At 51.9% G+C, this 16,207-nt stretch overlaps 5 protein-coding genes across 5 annotated transcripts; 2 read left to right on the forward strand and 3 right to left on the reverse strand.

Annotated features, from left to right (window-relative positions):
* Nucleotides 1–846: 846 nt before the first annotated feature.
* AYO21_01218 (hypothetical protein) lies at nucleotides 847–4,290 on the reverse strand (the record flags this gene model as incomplete). The annotated part of the gene is made up of 3 exons (XM_022651202.1): nucleotides 847–1,159; nucleotides 1,221–1,277; nucleotides 1,331–4,290. The coding sequence occupies 3 exons, from the start codon at nucleotides 4,288–4,290 to the stop codon at nucleotides 847–849; spliced, it is 3,330 nt and encodes a 1,109-aa protein (XP_022516680.1).
* Nucleotides 4,291–4,760: 470 nt separating this feature from the next.
* AYO21_01219 (hypothetical protein) lies at nucleotides 4,761–5,744 on the reverse strand (the record flags this gene model as incomplete). Its single annotated transcript, XM_022651203.1, has 4 exons — nucleotides 4,761–5,020; nucleotides 5,071–5,396; nucleotides 5,452–5,550; nucleotides 5,605–5,744. The coding sequence occupies 4 exons, from the start codon at nucleotides 5,742–5,744 to the stop codon at nucleotides 4,761–4,763; spliced, it is 825 nt and encodes a 274-aa protein (XP_022516681.1).
* Nucleotides 5,745–5,977: 233 nt separating this feature from the next.
* AYO21_01220 (hypothetical protein) lies at nucleotides 5,978–7,525 on the forward strand (the record flags this gene model as incomplete). The annotated part of the gene is made up of 1 exon (XM_022651204.1): nucleotides 5,978–7,525. The coding sequence occupies one exon, from the start codon at nucleotides 5,978–5,980 to the stop codon at nucleotides 7,523–7,525; it is 1,548 nt and encodes a 515-aa protein (XP_022516682.1).
* A 1,846-nt stretch (nucleotides 7,526–9,371) lies between these two features.
* Nucleotides 9,372–11,018, forward strand: AYO21_01221 (hypothetical protein; the record flags this gene model as incomplete). Its single annotated transcript, XM_022651205.1, has 1 exon — nucleotides 9,372–11,018. The coding sequence occupies one exon, from the start codon at nucleotides 9,372–9,374 to the stop codon at nucleotides 11,016–11,018; it is 1,647 nt and encodes a 548-aa protein (XP_022516683.1).
* Nucleotides 11,019–11,893: 875 nt separating this feature from the next.
* On the reverse strand, nucleotides 11,894–15,751 carry AYO21_01222 (hypothetical protein; the record flags this gene model as incomplete). The annotated part of the gene is made up of 1 exon (XM_022651206.1): nucleotides 11,894–15,751. The coding sequence occupies one exon, from the start codon at nucleotides 15,749–15,751 to the stop codon at nucleotides 11,894–11,896; it is 3,858 nt and encodes a 1,285-aa protein (XP_022516684.1).
* Between the last annotated feature and the right edge of the window lie 456 nt (nucleotides 15,752–16,207).

Genomic DNA, 16,207 nt, shown 5'->3' on the forward strand with positions numbered 1-16,207 from the left:
GAAGAATGGTTCTGTGGGATACTAAAGAGGCAAAACAAATGGTTATTATGCCCGTTTACAGAAAAGCTTGTTGTTCCCTGGCGGTCAAAAGGCGCGCCGATAGTATCGACATGTGGTGTGCCGATAAAACTCCGTCACGAGATCGGTGGGAGATGCCGCACGCCCGGCCACGTGACAAGGCGGTGTTCTCCTGAGGATGGGAGGAATGGAAGAGAAGGGGAGTTTCTAGCAAGGACATGAGACGAGATAACGAATGACACGGACTTATCGTCGAGGCTTGGATCTTGTGTCATATTTGTACATGCCAGACACTATTGTGAAGGCGGTGGTTACATTCGCAAAGTCCCAATGCTTCGTCAGAGACCACACCAGCTGATACGGGGTACCCACGCTCTGCGATAGATGATGGGATCTATATAGATGCAATCATGTTCCGTGTCCTGCGCCTTGCCGACACCGCTGACCGTGTCGCCCACATGTTGATGATGGTTATGTGGCGCAACGGTGTTCTCGTTCCGTGGGGAATGCCGGTTTCAACTCTCTTACCAGCAGAGAAGAATCAAAGGTCTCCTCAAGACATCGTGGGTGGTGCTCCCATAAACGCAGCGTTGTTGAAGCCATCTTCCTGCTTGACGGTGCCGTTGAGCAGAGGGCATAGTCTTGATAGTCAAACAATGTCAGTAATCGAACAATGGCCAGGGAAAGAGAGAATGAAATGTCCTTGGACCGGAATAGCGTCAAATGAGACACGGCGGGTGCCATTCCCACGTTAAAACCATTGTGAAGAGCCACCATTCTCAGACCAAAGTGAGCAAGAGAACGAGAAAGTTGACCTTCTCAATGTCATCAACCTGAGAAACCCGGCGCACTCATCCACAGCGATCCAACCTTGCGATCAATGGGGAGATTGCAATTTTTACACTTAGCATTCGTGACTGACTTTTTGTTGGTCTTGATGTGGCCCACCTGACCACAGTTGGCACACTTTCGCTGCGTAGGTTGTGTGTTGCGTCCGCCGCCACCACCGCCGCCGCCTTCTCCGTCCGGAGACATGGCGGTGCCACCGGGAGAAGTAGCGGCTTGAAGGGCTTCTTTGTTTTTGCTGCGCTTTTGCCGGCGGGCTTTGTTCTTCTCGAGTTGCGCGAGTGCCTCTTCGAGTCTGCGTGTCATTGTTAGCAATCCTAAGGTTCGAGCATTCACGACAGGAACGGTATGCTGACCGTCTCTTCCGCCTTGCATCCTGCTCCGGGTCACCGGTAGGTTCGAGTTCACTGAGGCTATACGCACGTAAGCAAGAGACAGGGAGACCAACGTGTGGGTTCCCACAAACCTTGTGCTTTGCATCTCTTCCGCTTCCTTGATCTTCATATATCGCTTAATCACTGCTGGGTCAGTTTCAAAGTGCTCTTGCTCCATGATTTCGCCGTCTTTGGTCTTGATTCGGCGCACAATCCGTAGGGCTTTCTGGGTCTGACTGCCGACACTGCGTCTACTGAATGAGGTGGCCGTCTCGTCATCCCGACGCCTAGAGATCGAGGGTGTCTGCGTTCCGGACATTGGCGTCGCTCGGATATTCGACCGGCTTTCTGGGTATTTATCTTCCTGTGCGTCCACATCCCCATCCATGTCCAAATCGGAAGGCTCAATTTTCGACCCGAGACTGGCTTTCTGCTTGTCCCAAATCCCACGAATGGACTCCTCGTAGGATTTCTGCTGGCGAGCAACGTTGTAGCTGTGACCACCGAGTTCTTTTTTCAAAGCAATGGCGTCCATGGCAGAACCACCGATCGGCCGGAATCCACCTTTCATGCTTGTCTTGATGAATGAGAACGCTTCACCGCGGCCGGACGGATCACCCTCACCGTACAACTTGAGCATAGCTTTCCCTTGAGCGGCTTGCAGGAAATTCTTTGTGGTTCTCCATGGCGCGAGTTGCTGCTCGATACTATCGGCCTCATTCTCTTTGGTGTCGTCTTCCTCGTCATTATCCGCATACCCGGAGTCCTGAAGATACTGGGCACCGACTTGCATTGACTCCAAAAGACAAATGTCTTCCGGTCGGATCAGTTTTTGAATTTGTTCTTCGCTTGGGACCTGATCACCCGGCCGCATTTCCCACTCCTTGAATTCTTTGTTGAAAATCATGAACTCTTTCATCTTCTGTCGGTTCTGCATGTCCGTCGTCCCAGGGAAATGCCTCGTGACATCCTCGACATGAATGCGCTTGGTTCTCTTCTTGCGAGCGATACGGTATGATATGGCCTTTAACCGATTCTTGGCCGCGGTGGTGACCATACGCGAATGTGTTCCGGGGACGGTGACCGAAGGAAGCTCCTGTCCAACCACGAAAACGTTTTCGAGGTTCCTCAAGTAGTGGCTTTGCCCGTGCACCCCCGTGGTCTCGCGAATTACCAAGAAATCGTGGGATTTGGCCTCTTGGTTGAAGATCGGAGCTCTGTACATAGAGTTGTAGAGGGCTGTCATGGTCTCGCCCGGGTCGATTTGACCGAAGATGTAGAAAGGAGATTTATCCTCTGGCAGCAACAGCGACGTCTCGCCGATCTCATATTTGGGCCGGAAGTTGTCTTCATTGCTCTTCTTGCGGTAATAGTTGATGATTTTGTTACCCATGCCAGTCTGAGAAAGCATTAAAGGATGCTCCTCGGAGTATTCGAGTAGAACAATCGAAGAATTATCAGCCATAGAAATCTCTTTCGTAGTAGGATAGAGCTCCAAAGCGGGTCGATGCTTTTGGTGTTTCCTCTTGACCTTTGCAGGTTGTCGAAAAACAATAGGGTGTCTGAAGTGCATTCGTTTCCTGTGGAAGTTGCGCAACTCTTGGAGAGACAACTGGACTTGGTAGTATGGGTATTGCAAACGAACAGCAGGCAGTGAGTGCTCGATCGTTAGATTGGTGAGCTGGCCTCGAACTTTGTGCCTATGATTCTGCTTGAGCAGGTCGTATTCGGCGTCATTGGATGTTTTGAAGCGATGTTGAAGACGATCCTTAAGCGTTTTCACGGCAGGTCGCTTCTCACCAGGGCGAACCTTTGCTCTGAGAGCCTCCGGATCAACCTCTTCGACAAGTAGATCGGGGTCGTTCAAGTCCAATACAACCTTTGTGGCGAGTCTTGCAGTGATCTTTTCGGGGTCATCAAAGGATGGTACGTCGAGCTCACGAATCCTGACAAGATCTTGAGGATCCAACCCAAGGCGGCGCTTCTTACGGGGTTTCTCCTGATCAAAATCATCATCAAAACCGAACATCTCTTCGTCGCTGTCGACAACTCGAGGATTTATCTCAACAAACTCCTCGTCCGAAGGTGCCAGATGCGAGAGTGTATCGAATTCCGTGCACATGAATTCCAAATCACGCATCGTCAAGCCGCCAGGGAGGGGCTCGTCCAGGTCTGATTCTTCTGAAGACTCTACGGCTTCCACAGAAGCTACAGTTTCTCGAATCTTCACGAAATCTGTATCAGCCTCTGGCGCGTTGATTGGAGCCGCTGAATTGAAGGCCACTCTTTGGTCTTGCTCGATTTCCAAGTGGACTTTGGTTGGGCGGACTTGCTTTGGAGGCTTCAGCGGCGTTTTCCCCTGCCATTTGTGCGGTCGGGGCGGGAAAAGTTCATTGAAAAATGGTGCCTCGTTACGCTTGAATTTGGGGAATTCGACCTTCAGCCATTCTTCGATGTTTTCCTGCTCCGTCTTTGGAATGTAGCCTTTACCCGACTGTGCGAAAAGCGCCAACTGTATACGATACTCTGCATCTTCAACCTCGTCCAATTCGGGTTCGAGCATAGACAAGTCCTGGGTTGCTTCATCGCCATGCTCCGAGGCAAGGTCAGACTCTTGGTCGGCTTCTCTCGCAGGCTTCTCGTCAGGCTTCAAAGGAGTAGCGGGAGGCGGCGGAGTGGTAGAGGGACCGAAGAGATCGTCATCATCGAGACCTTCTAAAGCGTTCTCCTCAATCCCTGGCAGCATGTCGGTCGTAATTTCGACCTGGACCGGCTCTTCCTCCGGTAACAAATCATCGTCGCCAATATCTTCGTAGTCAACCGCGTCATCTGCCTTTTCACCCTGTTCCAGCTCTCTTTCATTCAACTCATCCAAATTGAAGCCCTCGCCGCCACCCTCGTTCAACAGCGCACTGAGTTCATCATTTGTATCTGCCGGCATGTTGAAATTCTGGTCAAAGGGGGTATTGGCCGTCGAGTCCGCCATCTCGTCGTCGACATCGTCGAAGAGGCCGTCGAGGTCATTGGCCTGCTGGTAGACATCGGTGGCCATTGTGTAGGATTACAAGACGAAGTGATGTCTGGGTGAAACCGCGCGGACCCCGCAGGAGTGTTTCCCTCGCGACCAAAGTCTCGCATCGCTTTAGGTGACGGAGGGTCTCATGATAGCGCGTCAGATAGAGAGGTGGAAGTCGTATAGATGCCACGACCCAATGTCACGTTGGGTAGGAGGTGTTGTGAGATTGATGGAAATACGCAAGACCGAGACAAGTTCTGGATTTGGAGAAAAGGCGCCTACGAAGAAAGCGAGCAATCGGACCGCGTGACTTGGGTTTAGCGTGACTTGGCGGCAGCCTGACGCGCTTAAGGCAGCCTTGCCACACACGCGATAGAACACCTACTTTGTCACTCGAGAGATGAAGGCCGCAGGTAGAGCAGCAATATGAGAAATTCAATACTTCAGGGTATCATAGCGGTAATTCATGCGGGGCGACATTATGCAACAGGCCGTGCCAACTCGTATCACAAGTCTCCCAATTTCAGCAGCCCCCAATCCCCCAGGTATGCACACAGGGCACGGCTGCTGCCCTTGGTGCAGTAATGCACAATCTGAGTCTTCTTATCCTCACCTACTACTTTCGCAATTTGCCTCAGGTCACTAGTTCTCGGTAGATACAACACCACGTTGGGTGTCAGCGTCTTGAGGGACTCGTAGAGATGGCTGAAAGAGTATGGTTGCATCGCTTCGATATCGAAGACTTCAGCTTCTCGGTATCCAGGACCTGCACCAAATGTAAGCGCCGGACTAATCGACTGGTGTTTGCGTACATACCTCCCCAAGGGGGACTGGCGAAAATGACACCATAACTGCTGGCAATCGCCTTCAGTGCTTCCACAGTATTCCCCGTTTTAGATTCACCCAAGCCTAGAATCTCGAAACAATCTCCCTGGAACCAGGTGATCCGATCAGCAACACCGTAGATCTCGGCATTGTGTTTGGCACAGGCTAGGGTAGCGGCGTCTTTCTCAATCGCGTACACTCGTTTCCATCTGCCGGAAAGTGCGAATGCGATGGTGTTGCCGCCCACGCCACACATGATGTCGAAGATGATCGACTTGCCCGGTGGTGCGGCCTCTGCTATGTGTTGTGCAATTGTGCTAATCGAAGTCAGACAAACCTCATATAGAGGAGAAGAGGGGACGAGGAACCTACTTTGCAACCGACTCGTGGGTGACTTCATACCATGAATCATCAGTCATCCAGATACCGTCGTCATATTTTGAGAAGATCGAGTAGCCCTGATGCCAGTATCTGTAAAAGTGAGACAGGTCAGTCTCGGTAGAGAATGGGTGTTGCGATTCATACTTTTGGATGTCCCATGGAACTTCCTCGATGGTCTGGTAATGATGAACGCCTTCGGGCAAAGGCGTTGCAGGCGGCCGCTTCTTGGAAGGATTGTCATTGTCAGTTTCAGCGCGCTCGGTGTTCTTGCGTTTCCTTCCCATCCTAACGTCTAGAAGTCTGTTTGGTACTTAGGCAGATATTGTTGGCGAGAATCGAATCAGCGGAGTTGATTTGGAGATGGGGGCGGAGCGGAGGCGCCAAAAATCACCGACGATGAATTCATTCTCGACTCCAACTCTGCCCGCAACTTTTATTTGGCAGGCACAGCAGGCGCCTCTCCCTCAACAACCAACTGAACACTGATCCAAGGCTCCTTAGGCCTTCACAGCTGACGATGGACAATTCTCAATTTCGAAGTCTAATCCAATCCGACCGAAATGCAACTCCATCGAGCAGCGGGACCTCCCCGCCAACTTTCAAGAAGCCCGCGCTTGGCTCTCGAGCCCGCGCATCGATTCCTATGACGCCTCGCTCTGTAGCGGGATTCAATGCCGCCAAAGTATTCACGCAGCAACTTGCAGAATATCGAAAAGAACACGATGGACAACCTCCAACGAAAAGGTTCAAGTCAAGCGCACCGAAAGGCAGTAAACTCGCCTCTGGCTACCAAGACCGTACCTTGGCTCGACAGACGGACGAAGAGCGTGTGGAGGAACTCGATGATAAGGAGAAGCGAGTCAAAGCATTGGAAGAGATGTACAAACTACAACAGATTGACGAGGCTACCTTTGAGAAGCTGAAAAGCGAGATTGGGATTGGTGGCGATCTTAAGAGTACACATCTAGTAAAAGGCTTGGACTGGAAACTGTTGGAAAGAGTTCGACGAGGCGAAGATGTCAACAGCGCTCCAATATCCGAGCGGGGGGATGCGCCTGCTCAATTGAACGTAGACGACGAACTGGAGGAAGCCCTGCAGAGAGATGTGAAGATGGAGAGGCCGACTTCGAAGGAACCACAAGATGAAACCCCGGATGATCTCCAAGAACCCATGACACGAGATGCCATCTTGCGACGGCTGAAGGAGAGCCGAAGTGGAATGTCAGCGGCCGCCCCTCCAGAACCAGAACCAGCACTTGGAGCACGGTTCAAGAAGGTGACCTCGGAGAAGCCAAACAAGAAGAAATTCGTTGAAATCATCAATGGACGGCGCCGAGAGGTGTTACTCATCACCAATAAAGATGGAACGACGAAGAGGAAGACTCGCTGGCTTGATAAGGAGGAGGATGTCCCAAAAGGCGATCGAAATCAACCTCTTGGGATGGAAGTGCCAGCAGAACTCCTAGCGAAGCAACAAGCCCTTCTGGACCAGCAAGCGGGCGAAGAGGATGATGATGATATCTTCCAAGGAGTAGCCGATTACGATCCACTCGCCGGTATCAACAGCGAGTCAGAGGATGAGGCAGTCGACAAAGAGACGGCGTCAAGAGCAGAGACCACCGAACAGACCGCTGCATCGACGAGCAACAAGCCACGAAATTACTTTGCGACAAAAAATCAAGAAGAGGAAGCCGAGGATCGCACCAATCCGATTTTGAAAGATCCTACACTCCTTTCGGCCTTGAAGCGGGCTGCAGGCCTACGAAAAACGGAGGAGACGGGTGGGGATTCAGCTGTCGAGTCAGATCCTGATAAAGCCGCGAGGCAGCAGCAGTTGCTGGCTCGACTGAGAGAACGAGATAGGGCAGATGCTGCAGATCTGGATCTAGGATTCGGTGAGAGTCGGATTGCCGACGAGGACGACGAGGACGAAGCAGGGTGGGACGAGGGTGGAGGGTCGGCGAAGAAAAGTGGACGGAAGCGTGGCCCAAAGAAACGCAAGGGGGATAAAGACAACGTGAGTGATGTGATGGCAGTGCTTCAAGGGCGTGAAAAGAAGCCCTGAAGTCCGAAGATCATACCGAGTACCTCGTACAGGACATTGAATCTCGTGCCCGTTTCTTTTCATAAAGTTTCGCTTCTGCACGACATCTGACCGCGTGGCCGTAATCGAAACGAAATGGCAATGTCAATGCGCTAGAAGACGATACTGGAGTACATATCCTTCGTACGTACAACGCACCACATGGTCGAAGGCCTGGAGCGTTTCTTAAATTGCACAGAAACCCAAAGGGGGGGACGTTGTTTTGGTAGGATCCGCAAGCGGGGGGCAGAGGAGTTTTCAACTTCCCCCCTGTTGACATTGCGCGGACTTTCGGAAATCGGGATATCAAATGGTCAGATTTTCAAGATGACCAAGGGAAAGATGGTGGTTAGGAAGTGAATCGGTGGAAATGGCGAGGAGGATGGAGATTAACGAGTACTAGTACCATTCCCTTGTAGATGGCCTGGTACGGGACCTTCATCCCTGGGATGCGATAGGGATGCGATATAGAAAGGTACCAAGTACGGAGTATCTATTCGTAGCACGTGTGTTGCTAGTACTATGATCCTATCACGCCAGAAGACCCAGCCAGGTAAGGGGAAACTATTCCCGATATGGAAGTTCTCCGTACTAAATGCCTCCCTGTTAGTACCACCATCAGGACAGTCCACTGAACAGATGACGTGTCCCATGCCAAGCCCCACAACCCACCAGATTCTAGGTACACACTCTCTCACATACTTACACACATTCTCTCTGAATCGCTTCATCAATATCTCAGTACTAATATAGCACAGCTGAGTACTATTTCCACCTTTCTTACTGCCCGCAGAGACTCTCGTTGTCAATCACTAATCCACTCCTTGTTCACGATGTCAAGAATATCCGCCACTGGGATCTTCTGGACTAGTGTCCGTTTTCCCCTTGGGCCCAAGCAGGGGTCTGTTGCGCGGGTGGCTGGTACCTGACACCACGTAGCGTTGCGACCGGCAAAGCTAACCCTCATCGGATTGTTTCGATAGCTTAACTGGCTCACCCGTTTGCTGGACCTCGCCGGAGCTCGCAGTGGTGGATGTTTCCCCTGCATTGCCGCCCCCATTGGCGGTTTCAGGTCAGATCTTTACCAATCTGGCCGCTGACTGGCTTCGGAACGACCAAGATCCTGCGACAGTAGCCTCGTTGCCAATTGACCTCGCCTGTTCTGCAGCTTTCCCCTTTTTTGGCCCCAGCCTGGGAATCTGGGACTCCCATGCCAGCAACCAGGACCGTTACGATAGCCCGACCCATGGTCACGGCGTTTCTGATACATGTCATTTTTACCCGCTTCTCTTCTCGCTGCCAGCGAATGGATCTTGAAAAGACCTGTCTCTTACAACACCGGGAAACATGCGGTCTACCATCTACCAGGATCCCCGTCACACGAAAGACCACCATGAAACGTGCCAACCCGTTTTTGCTGTCCTGTTCACAACTATCCTTCAACCCCTTCCACCATGTTCCCCATCGACCCCTCTGCTGGCAGAGGTATAACTCTGAGGTTCTTGTCGTTTCATTTACATCTCCTTCCTTCTCCTTCCTACACAGCTGTCTTCCCCCGTTGTAGGCTCTCTGACACGTTTGTGCGACACATTGCACTTCGTCTTTCTTTCTGCAAGGCTAGTCCTTCGTTCCGTCATTCGCACACTGCAGAGCTACGCTCGCGGTCACTCTTTCACCCAACCAGGTCCTTCATTGATTGAATCGGCTACAGCGTTCCCCAGGCGGGTCGTCAAAAAAACCCATATACTATACCTCGCATCGCTTTCCTGCAAGACTACTGCACCCATCAAACATCATCCCCGTCAACAGCTTACTCATCTGATTCAATATGGTTACCAAATACTTGTCTGTGGCGTTGTTCGCCTCGGCTGTTTTGGCATATCCTAAACGACACGAACGATTCCACTATGGCAGTGGCACAGGTGGTGGCTGGGCTATGCCAACTGGTGGCATCTACCCCATGAATGGCACTGTTCACACCAAGGGTCCAGACTCTGGTGCTTCTTCGGTGGAGACACCCTCTTCTGTCGTGGCTACAGCTGTCAGGACTGTCACCGTTCAGCCCATCCCGCTCGACTCGTCTTCTCCCGATACGGCTCCCGCTCCTGCTCCGGCTTTCTCTAGCCCGCCCGAGGTTGCAGCAGTCGCTTCTAGCCCCGGGCTCGCAAATACCGATGCCGCCCCAACAGTCGCCGCTGCAACGGCAGCTGCTCCAACTGATGGTGACATGTCGTCTTGCTTCGTCTTGACTACCACCATCACCGCCACATCTGTCGAGTACGTCACGGTCACAGCAACTGCTGGCGTTGGTGGGTCCGAGGACTCTACAGCGACTCTCCCCTCCGAGGGATCTGCCCCTTCAGGGGGTGCAGGCCAATTCTTCGGGGCTTCATCGAGCACCAGTTCTGCATCTGTTGCACCCGAAGGCCCCGGCGGATTCTATGGTGCTTCTCAAAGCTGGACCTCGGCTTCATCTACTACGTCCGCTGCACTGGGTGATCTGTCCTCATCAAGTTCATTCAGCTTTGTTTCGGTTTCTGCTACTGCTGGGCAATTCTTCCCCGGCGGCGGAAGAAGCTCGGGTGTTCCATCCTTCGGTGGCTCTTCCATCTCAGTGCCGTCCGTTGGTTCCCAAGGCGTTCCCCCTACAATCATCCCAACGACATTGGCCACTGTGACTGGCGGGTCTCCCGCTTCCAGCGCAGCCAGCAGCGCCTCTGCGTCGTCGTCCGCCTCAAGCCCAAGCTCACCTCCTAGCACTGGCTCATCGGGCAAGAGAGGTCTCTCTTACAACGACGCGTCCTTGACTGACGCCTTCGCCGGCAAGGGCATGAGCTGGGCGTACAACTGGGCAGCATCGCCAGGTGGCCAGATTGTCTCTGGTGCCGAATTCGTCCCTCTCCTCTGGGGCCAGAACTCCATCTCAGGCTGGTCCAGCGCTGTTCAGTCCGCCATCGCCAGCGGATCCAAGCATGCCTTGGCCTTCAACGAACCGGATCTTGGTTCCCAATCGAATATCGACCCCGCGACGGCCGCCAAGCTGTACATCGACAACATGAACCCCCTCTCCGGCCAAGTTGAGCTTGGGTCGCCCGCCATCACCAACGGGGCGGGCACCAACCCACTCATGGGCATCGACTGGCTCAACGCCTTCTTCGAGTCCTGCAATGGTCAATGCAAGGTCGATTTTGTCGCCTTTCACTGGTACGACTCGGCCAGCAACTTCGCCTACTTCAAGAGCCACGTCCAGGACGTCATCACGGCCGCAAAAGCCAACGGGGTCAGCAAAGTCTGGCTCACCGAGTTCGGGGCGTCCGGAAGTGACAGCGATGTCGCCAACTTCCTGACGCAAGCCATCGACTTCCTCGACTCGACAGACGCCGTCGAGAGGTACGCATACTTCATGTGTTCCAACGGCATCCTCGTCAACGGCAACTCGATTTCATCGCCCGTGGGCTCTGCCTACGCTGGCTAGGAGACATGACTGATCCACCATTCCTTTTTCTTCCAAGTCGTGTGTTGTCTGTACGTGTGTGAAACCCCCAGACTTTTATGTTCAAGCACACACCTTCGCCACCACCCCAGCTTTTTAGATCTTTATATATTTACCTTCAATGTATCATATTTTTGGGCCAAAAAGAAAAAGAAAGACCGAACACTTGGAGGGGTTTTCTAACCCTTCAAATCATTTCTCTCTGATCTACGAGCGACGGGAAATCTAGTCTTTTCTTTTTGCTTTTGGAAAGAGGTTTAGGCGGTTTTTTCTTTCTTTCTGAGAGCGGAAAAGGAGGAACCGGGATTTATCAGGTCTTTCTTGACAGGGCTGGGAAATGGGAAACGGAGAAATGGGACCACAGAAACGAGAACAAAAACTTGAACTTTGGGAAAGGTACAGACACATCATCATCATGGGATTTGATTACCCAAGAAAAACCACAAGAAGTGACACTCACACTCACACCCACACACTAAGTTGTGTGCGCTACCTCTATGGGGAGGTTGTGGAGCAAGCAGGCAGGCAGGGGGTAGAAAATTCAAAAGACGTGCAGACGAATATAGTCAGACACAGAGTGCTCGGCACGATTGTACCTAGCCAAACCAAACGCACACTCCTTTTAACGATGTAAACGAAAGAGCGGAAATGCATTCACTCCATAGCAAATTTAGCCGGGTGACACTTCAGATGAAATCCATACATAAATACATACACGCTTCTTTTTCATACATATATACATATATACCGAGTACATATACAAAGTTGATTCCTGCCTCGTCGGCCTGTCTGGGATATTGTTAGATAGAGATATATTCACGGTGACAATTTACCCCCTTCTTCAACGCCGCTACCGACTACGGACTTTCTTCGTCGTCTCGGTCCATCGCGTCAATGCCGTACCATCTATGTGGCTCTCCTCCAAGTCCATGTCCAATGTCCCACCATCCCAGTCTATATCGATAGCAGCCGTCGGACAGTCCCCGGCCACCGTTTCCCATGACGCGTTGGCCAACAGGGTCGTCCGGGTCGCACATTCGACTCCCTGCAAACAGCGTCGCGACGCCGGCAATGGTACACGGGTTGAAAGGGACCAGCTCGTGCAGCTTGGAACAGTATGCGGCGAGCGAGGCAAGCGCAAAGATGAGACCCAGCTGGACCTGGAGGATGATTTTCGCGGTGCGGTCTTGGACGATCCGAGCTTGGGAGGTCGCGTCCAGGAGCGTGCCCGTCACGGTTGTGCGGTTTGCAGGACTCGTTGCGGAGTCCTCGGCCGAAGTTTCGCTGGGAACTCGCATGTTGCTTGATATGGCCTGCGCCATGTACCGCCGGTAAAAGCCACGGATGCCACCGTAGACCTGGGAGACATCTGCTTCGTGGGTGCTTGCCAGAACAGACATTTCGAGCGGTTGCTTCCCGAAGACGACGCCTTGAAAGAAATGGTCCAATGGGGGTGAGCTCTCCGCCAGTGTAGCAGTACTGTTCCCTGTTTGGTTGAAAGAGGAGAACTCATCGTCCATGTGCAGTTGCAACCGGAACTGGAACGCCGTCTCGCCGTTCATGCCGCTGGGGAGTCGTTCTGTGGAAGATTCATTCACCACGGGAGGTTGACTTGTGGCAATGGTGAGATCCGGCCAGGTAAAAGTCACGTTCGTTTGTAGTTGGTCGATGTACTGATAGCACATCAAGGTCGTCATTGCTGTCTTTGACTCGGCGTTGACGTCTGCATATCCATAGATCAAAGCCAGAGACGGGCATCCAGGAGGGTTATCTGGCTGTGTGTTTGGCGAAATTTCGCCAAAGCTAGAAGCCTGTATTGGATCAAATGGACCGACGTGTAGATCCAAGAGCTTGCCAACGAAACTTGAGTTCCCCCTCAACGTAAAGGTGTTACTGAGCTGAATGGAATTTGCCGTACCGTTGGGGCCACCACGGGAACACGCTGGCGGCAAAGGCACCGTAGCATAGACCGAGGCCTGAGCTGTCTCGATCCTGGAATTATAACTTGCTGACACATTCACCATATCTCTAGTCAGTTCCACACACTCCAGATCGCCGCGCAGGGCGGGAAGTTGAATCTGTAGAGTGGCGTTCGTGTCAACACCACCTTTCGTAGACACAACAGGTTTCAGGGAAGGCAGAGCTAGTTCCCCATATGTGAATTGCGGATAGTCCAGACCCAGACTTTCCGTCAAGCTTGCTACAACGGCTGCGGAGCCGTCATTCTTGACACTATTGACCCATTTCGTATCGAACGTATCTGAGCGGTTCAAAGAGACTGTCCGAGTCAGGGGAAGGTTATCAACAGTATAGAGGCCGGAAACCACAATAGTAAGAACACTTGCGATGAGGCTGGCAAGCACGGAAAGTCCAGTTCCCCATTGACGGTGTCGTAGCGAGTTCCAGATGGCAAGTGGAGGCAGACAACCAAGATTTGATGTCGCGATACTTCTCGATGCCGAAGCCCCAACTTTGGAATGGAGCGCGTTGTATGGTGCTAAAACAGTAATGTTGAAATCGAGAGCATTGACCATAGTTGCGACTAGAAACATCAACAAAGCAGGGAGGAACCGGGTGTATATGGTGATGGACATGCTGCTCGATCCCTGGACAGCGACGAATCCATGGTGTTTGTCTGAAATCTGCTGTATGACCTCGAGTGCTCCAAGGGCAATCAGTGGCAGAACCAGGCTGATGATGACAACTGGAAGTTTGAGGGTCAGAGGGCTCCACCATATCGTCTCATCATTTCCAGCCACATTGTTATTGTCTTTGTCGTCTGGAGAACGAACCGGGCTTGATAGTGAGATAGAGATGAGACGCTCATCGTCATTATCTCCTTGAGACTCAGCACTGAATCTGAAGCCTTGAAGCTTGGCATGAAGCTCGTCATCTCCACCGAGACCGACCCCCCTCAACGTTGCCCTGAGATTAATACTATAGGTTAAGAGCTCTGCAGTCCTGCTTGGGGCTTCAGGATTGTGGAGACACGGATTCTTCGGTCTCTTCCAGAGGAGGCTTAATGTCAACAAAGCCATTACGACGCAGCCAGAGACCATAATCCAGAGCGACAAGTCGCTGATCTGGAGTCTCTCTTCCTGTCGAAGAAAGGTACCTGGGAGAGTAGTGTTGTCATTGCTGATGATGTATTTAGCGGCCGACTGAAGGGCAATTTGTTGCAGAACCTTTTCCGCAGCTGCGACCATTGTAGTTTCATTCAGCAAATCTTCATATGTGCCGCCAATCATTGCTGCCATCATTTTAAAAAGGACATTAGGATACTCCAGAACGTTCTGGTTATCCACCAGATTACCAAACATGTCTGCGCTGGCACTGAGAGCCGAAGTGGTCAGGACGCCGAGATCAAAAGCTGTGAAATTCCCCGGCATGGTCCCATTGCTGTTGCCTGTGCGGGTCGTCCGGATTCGTCGAGGAACACTCTCAAGGTCATAAGATAATTGAATGCTTTCGACCGAGAACCCCGACCTGCAAGCTATGCCAGTCATTTGTGCCACGGCTGTAGACCAAGCTGTTGCCGTAACTGGATCTCCCAAAGCCAAGTCGCTCGCATTGGCGATCGTTTGATTGTAGCGAAAGTCTATCAGGGTCAATAGCTGCCAATTATCTTGACCCCCAAGAGACGTATGCGTGTTGCAATCAATTTGTTGTACTAGAGGACTCAGCTGACGTTCCGGACAAACGAAAGTCTGAGGATTGAGGGCATAGACCGGCGTGCCTTTCCCGTCTGCTCGCAAAGTACACTCTGGGAACAACAATTGGAGGGTGTCCTGCGGATGAAAATCTGTCACATTTGCAGGCTGAAGGTTGACTGTCACAGGGGCACTCTCACAGTGGTATGTTGGGACGAGAGCTCGAACTTCTGCGCTAACTGTTCCGTTGGCGTCCTGACCCTGTATCGGCAGTCTGAATTCCCCAATCTGTTCGTAAACCATCTCAGCAGTCGTGCCCTCTGCGTAAGTTAAACCCTTACTCATAGCAGCATAAGCCGTGTATGCAATTGACGGGTCGAAAAGCCCCTGATTTGCTGACGCATCATAGAGTGAACCGTCCAGCCTTGTGATTCTTGAGACCTGAACTTGACTGCTGGGTAAGGCGACGGGATCCGGGAAAAGAAGACCAGTAGAGGCAAGTGTGATCAGCTTGAGAACAACAAATCCCAATATTGTCGTAACAATGGTGAAATGTCTGTTCTTCGACGCGTTGTAGAAGCTTATAACTTGTAGGGGCGACTTGTAGTCGAGCAGCACACTTTGCGATGGGTGAGCATTTCCTCGAGCCAGCTCGTCCCAAGGCGTAAGAGCCTTACAATAGTAATCGATCTGTCGCCATGCAGCAAGAACAAGGGTGAGCACCGCAGTCGGGCCATACGTCCAAGTGAAATGATTTGAGGTCCGAAGTCCTAGGCCGTCATGTTGTTTGGTCACATGTAGCAAGAGCAGCAGCACTGAAATAAGAGCAACGAAGGTCAATGTTGTTGCTAGAAGAAAGCTCGTGTGCAGCCAGATCGGATTCCATGTTGTCGGTTTCGATTTCAGAGTGGTTGAAGTCTTCTCGACTTCGTCTGGCACGGGACCAGGACTCGCGACTCGCTTGGCACGGAAGATATCCTTGGGGAACCCGAAATGGAAGTGGAATATGGGCAACAACTGACGTGGTTTGTGTCGCTGAGCCCGATCAGCAAATTCTGCCTGCATGTCATGTATCACAATGCCGACGGAGGCGGTTTCTCCAGCAGAGTGAGAGACGAACGATTGGGTTTCCGATGTTGTTACACCACAGAGAGATCATTTAGATATTGGCAAAGTATATTTGTCGAGATAATATAGAGTAAGATCTTGTCCGAGGCAACATTCTGGCCGTGGCCAATGATGCGGTCGGCGCTTAGTCGTACCCTTTTGCCGCTACTTCCAGATTTGAGACCATGAGCGACATGAAGCGAGAGCGTCCAAAGTTGCTGGGACCTTTGATTCAGCCGTAGTATGCTCGTTTTCGGGTCGTTCCGTCATTGATGTGGATGTTCGATGCGATCTCGAGCAAGTCTGTGGCCCAATGAGGTCAGTAGGTTGCATCACCTATTAGTGGACTGGGGTTCAAGCGCCGACCCTCTGAGATGGACAGACATGCACAGCGACACTCATGTCCGAGGTCAT

The sequence above is a fragment of the Fonsecaea monophora genome (genome assembly GCF_001642475.1).
Source record: "Fonsecaea monophora strain CBS 269.37 chromosome Unknown Scaff4, whole genome shotgun sequence".
Classification (NCBI taxonomy): Eukaryota; Fungi; Ascomycota; class Eurotiomycetes; order Chaetothyriales; family Herpotrichiellaceae; genus Fonsecaea; species Fonsecaea monophora.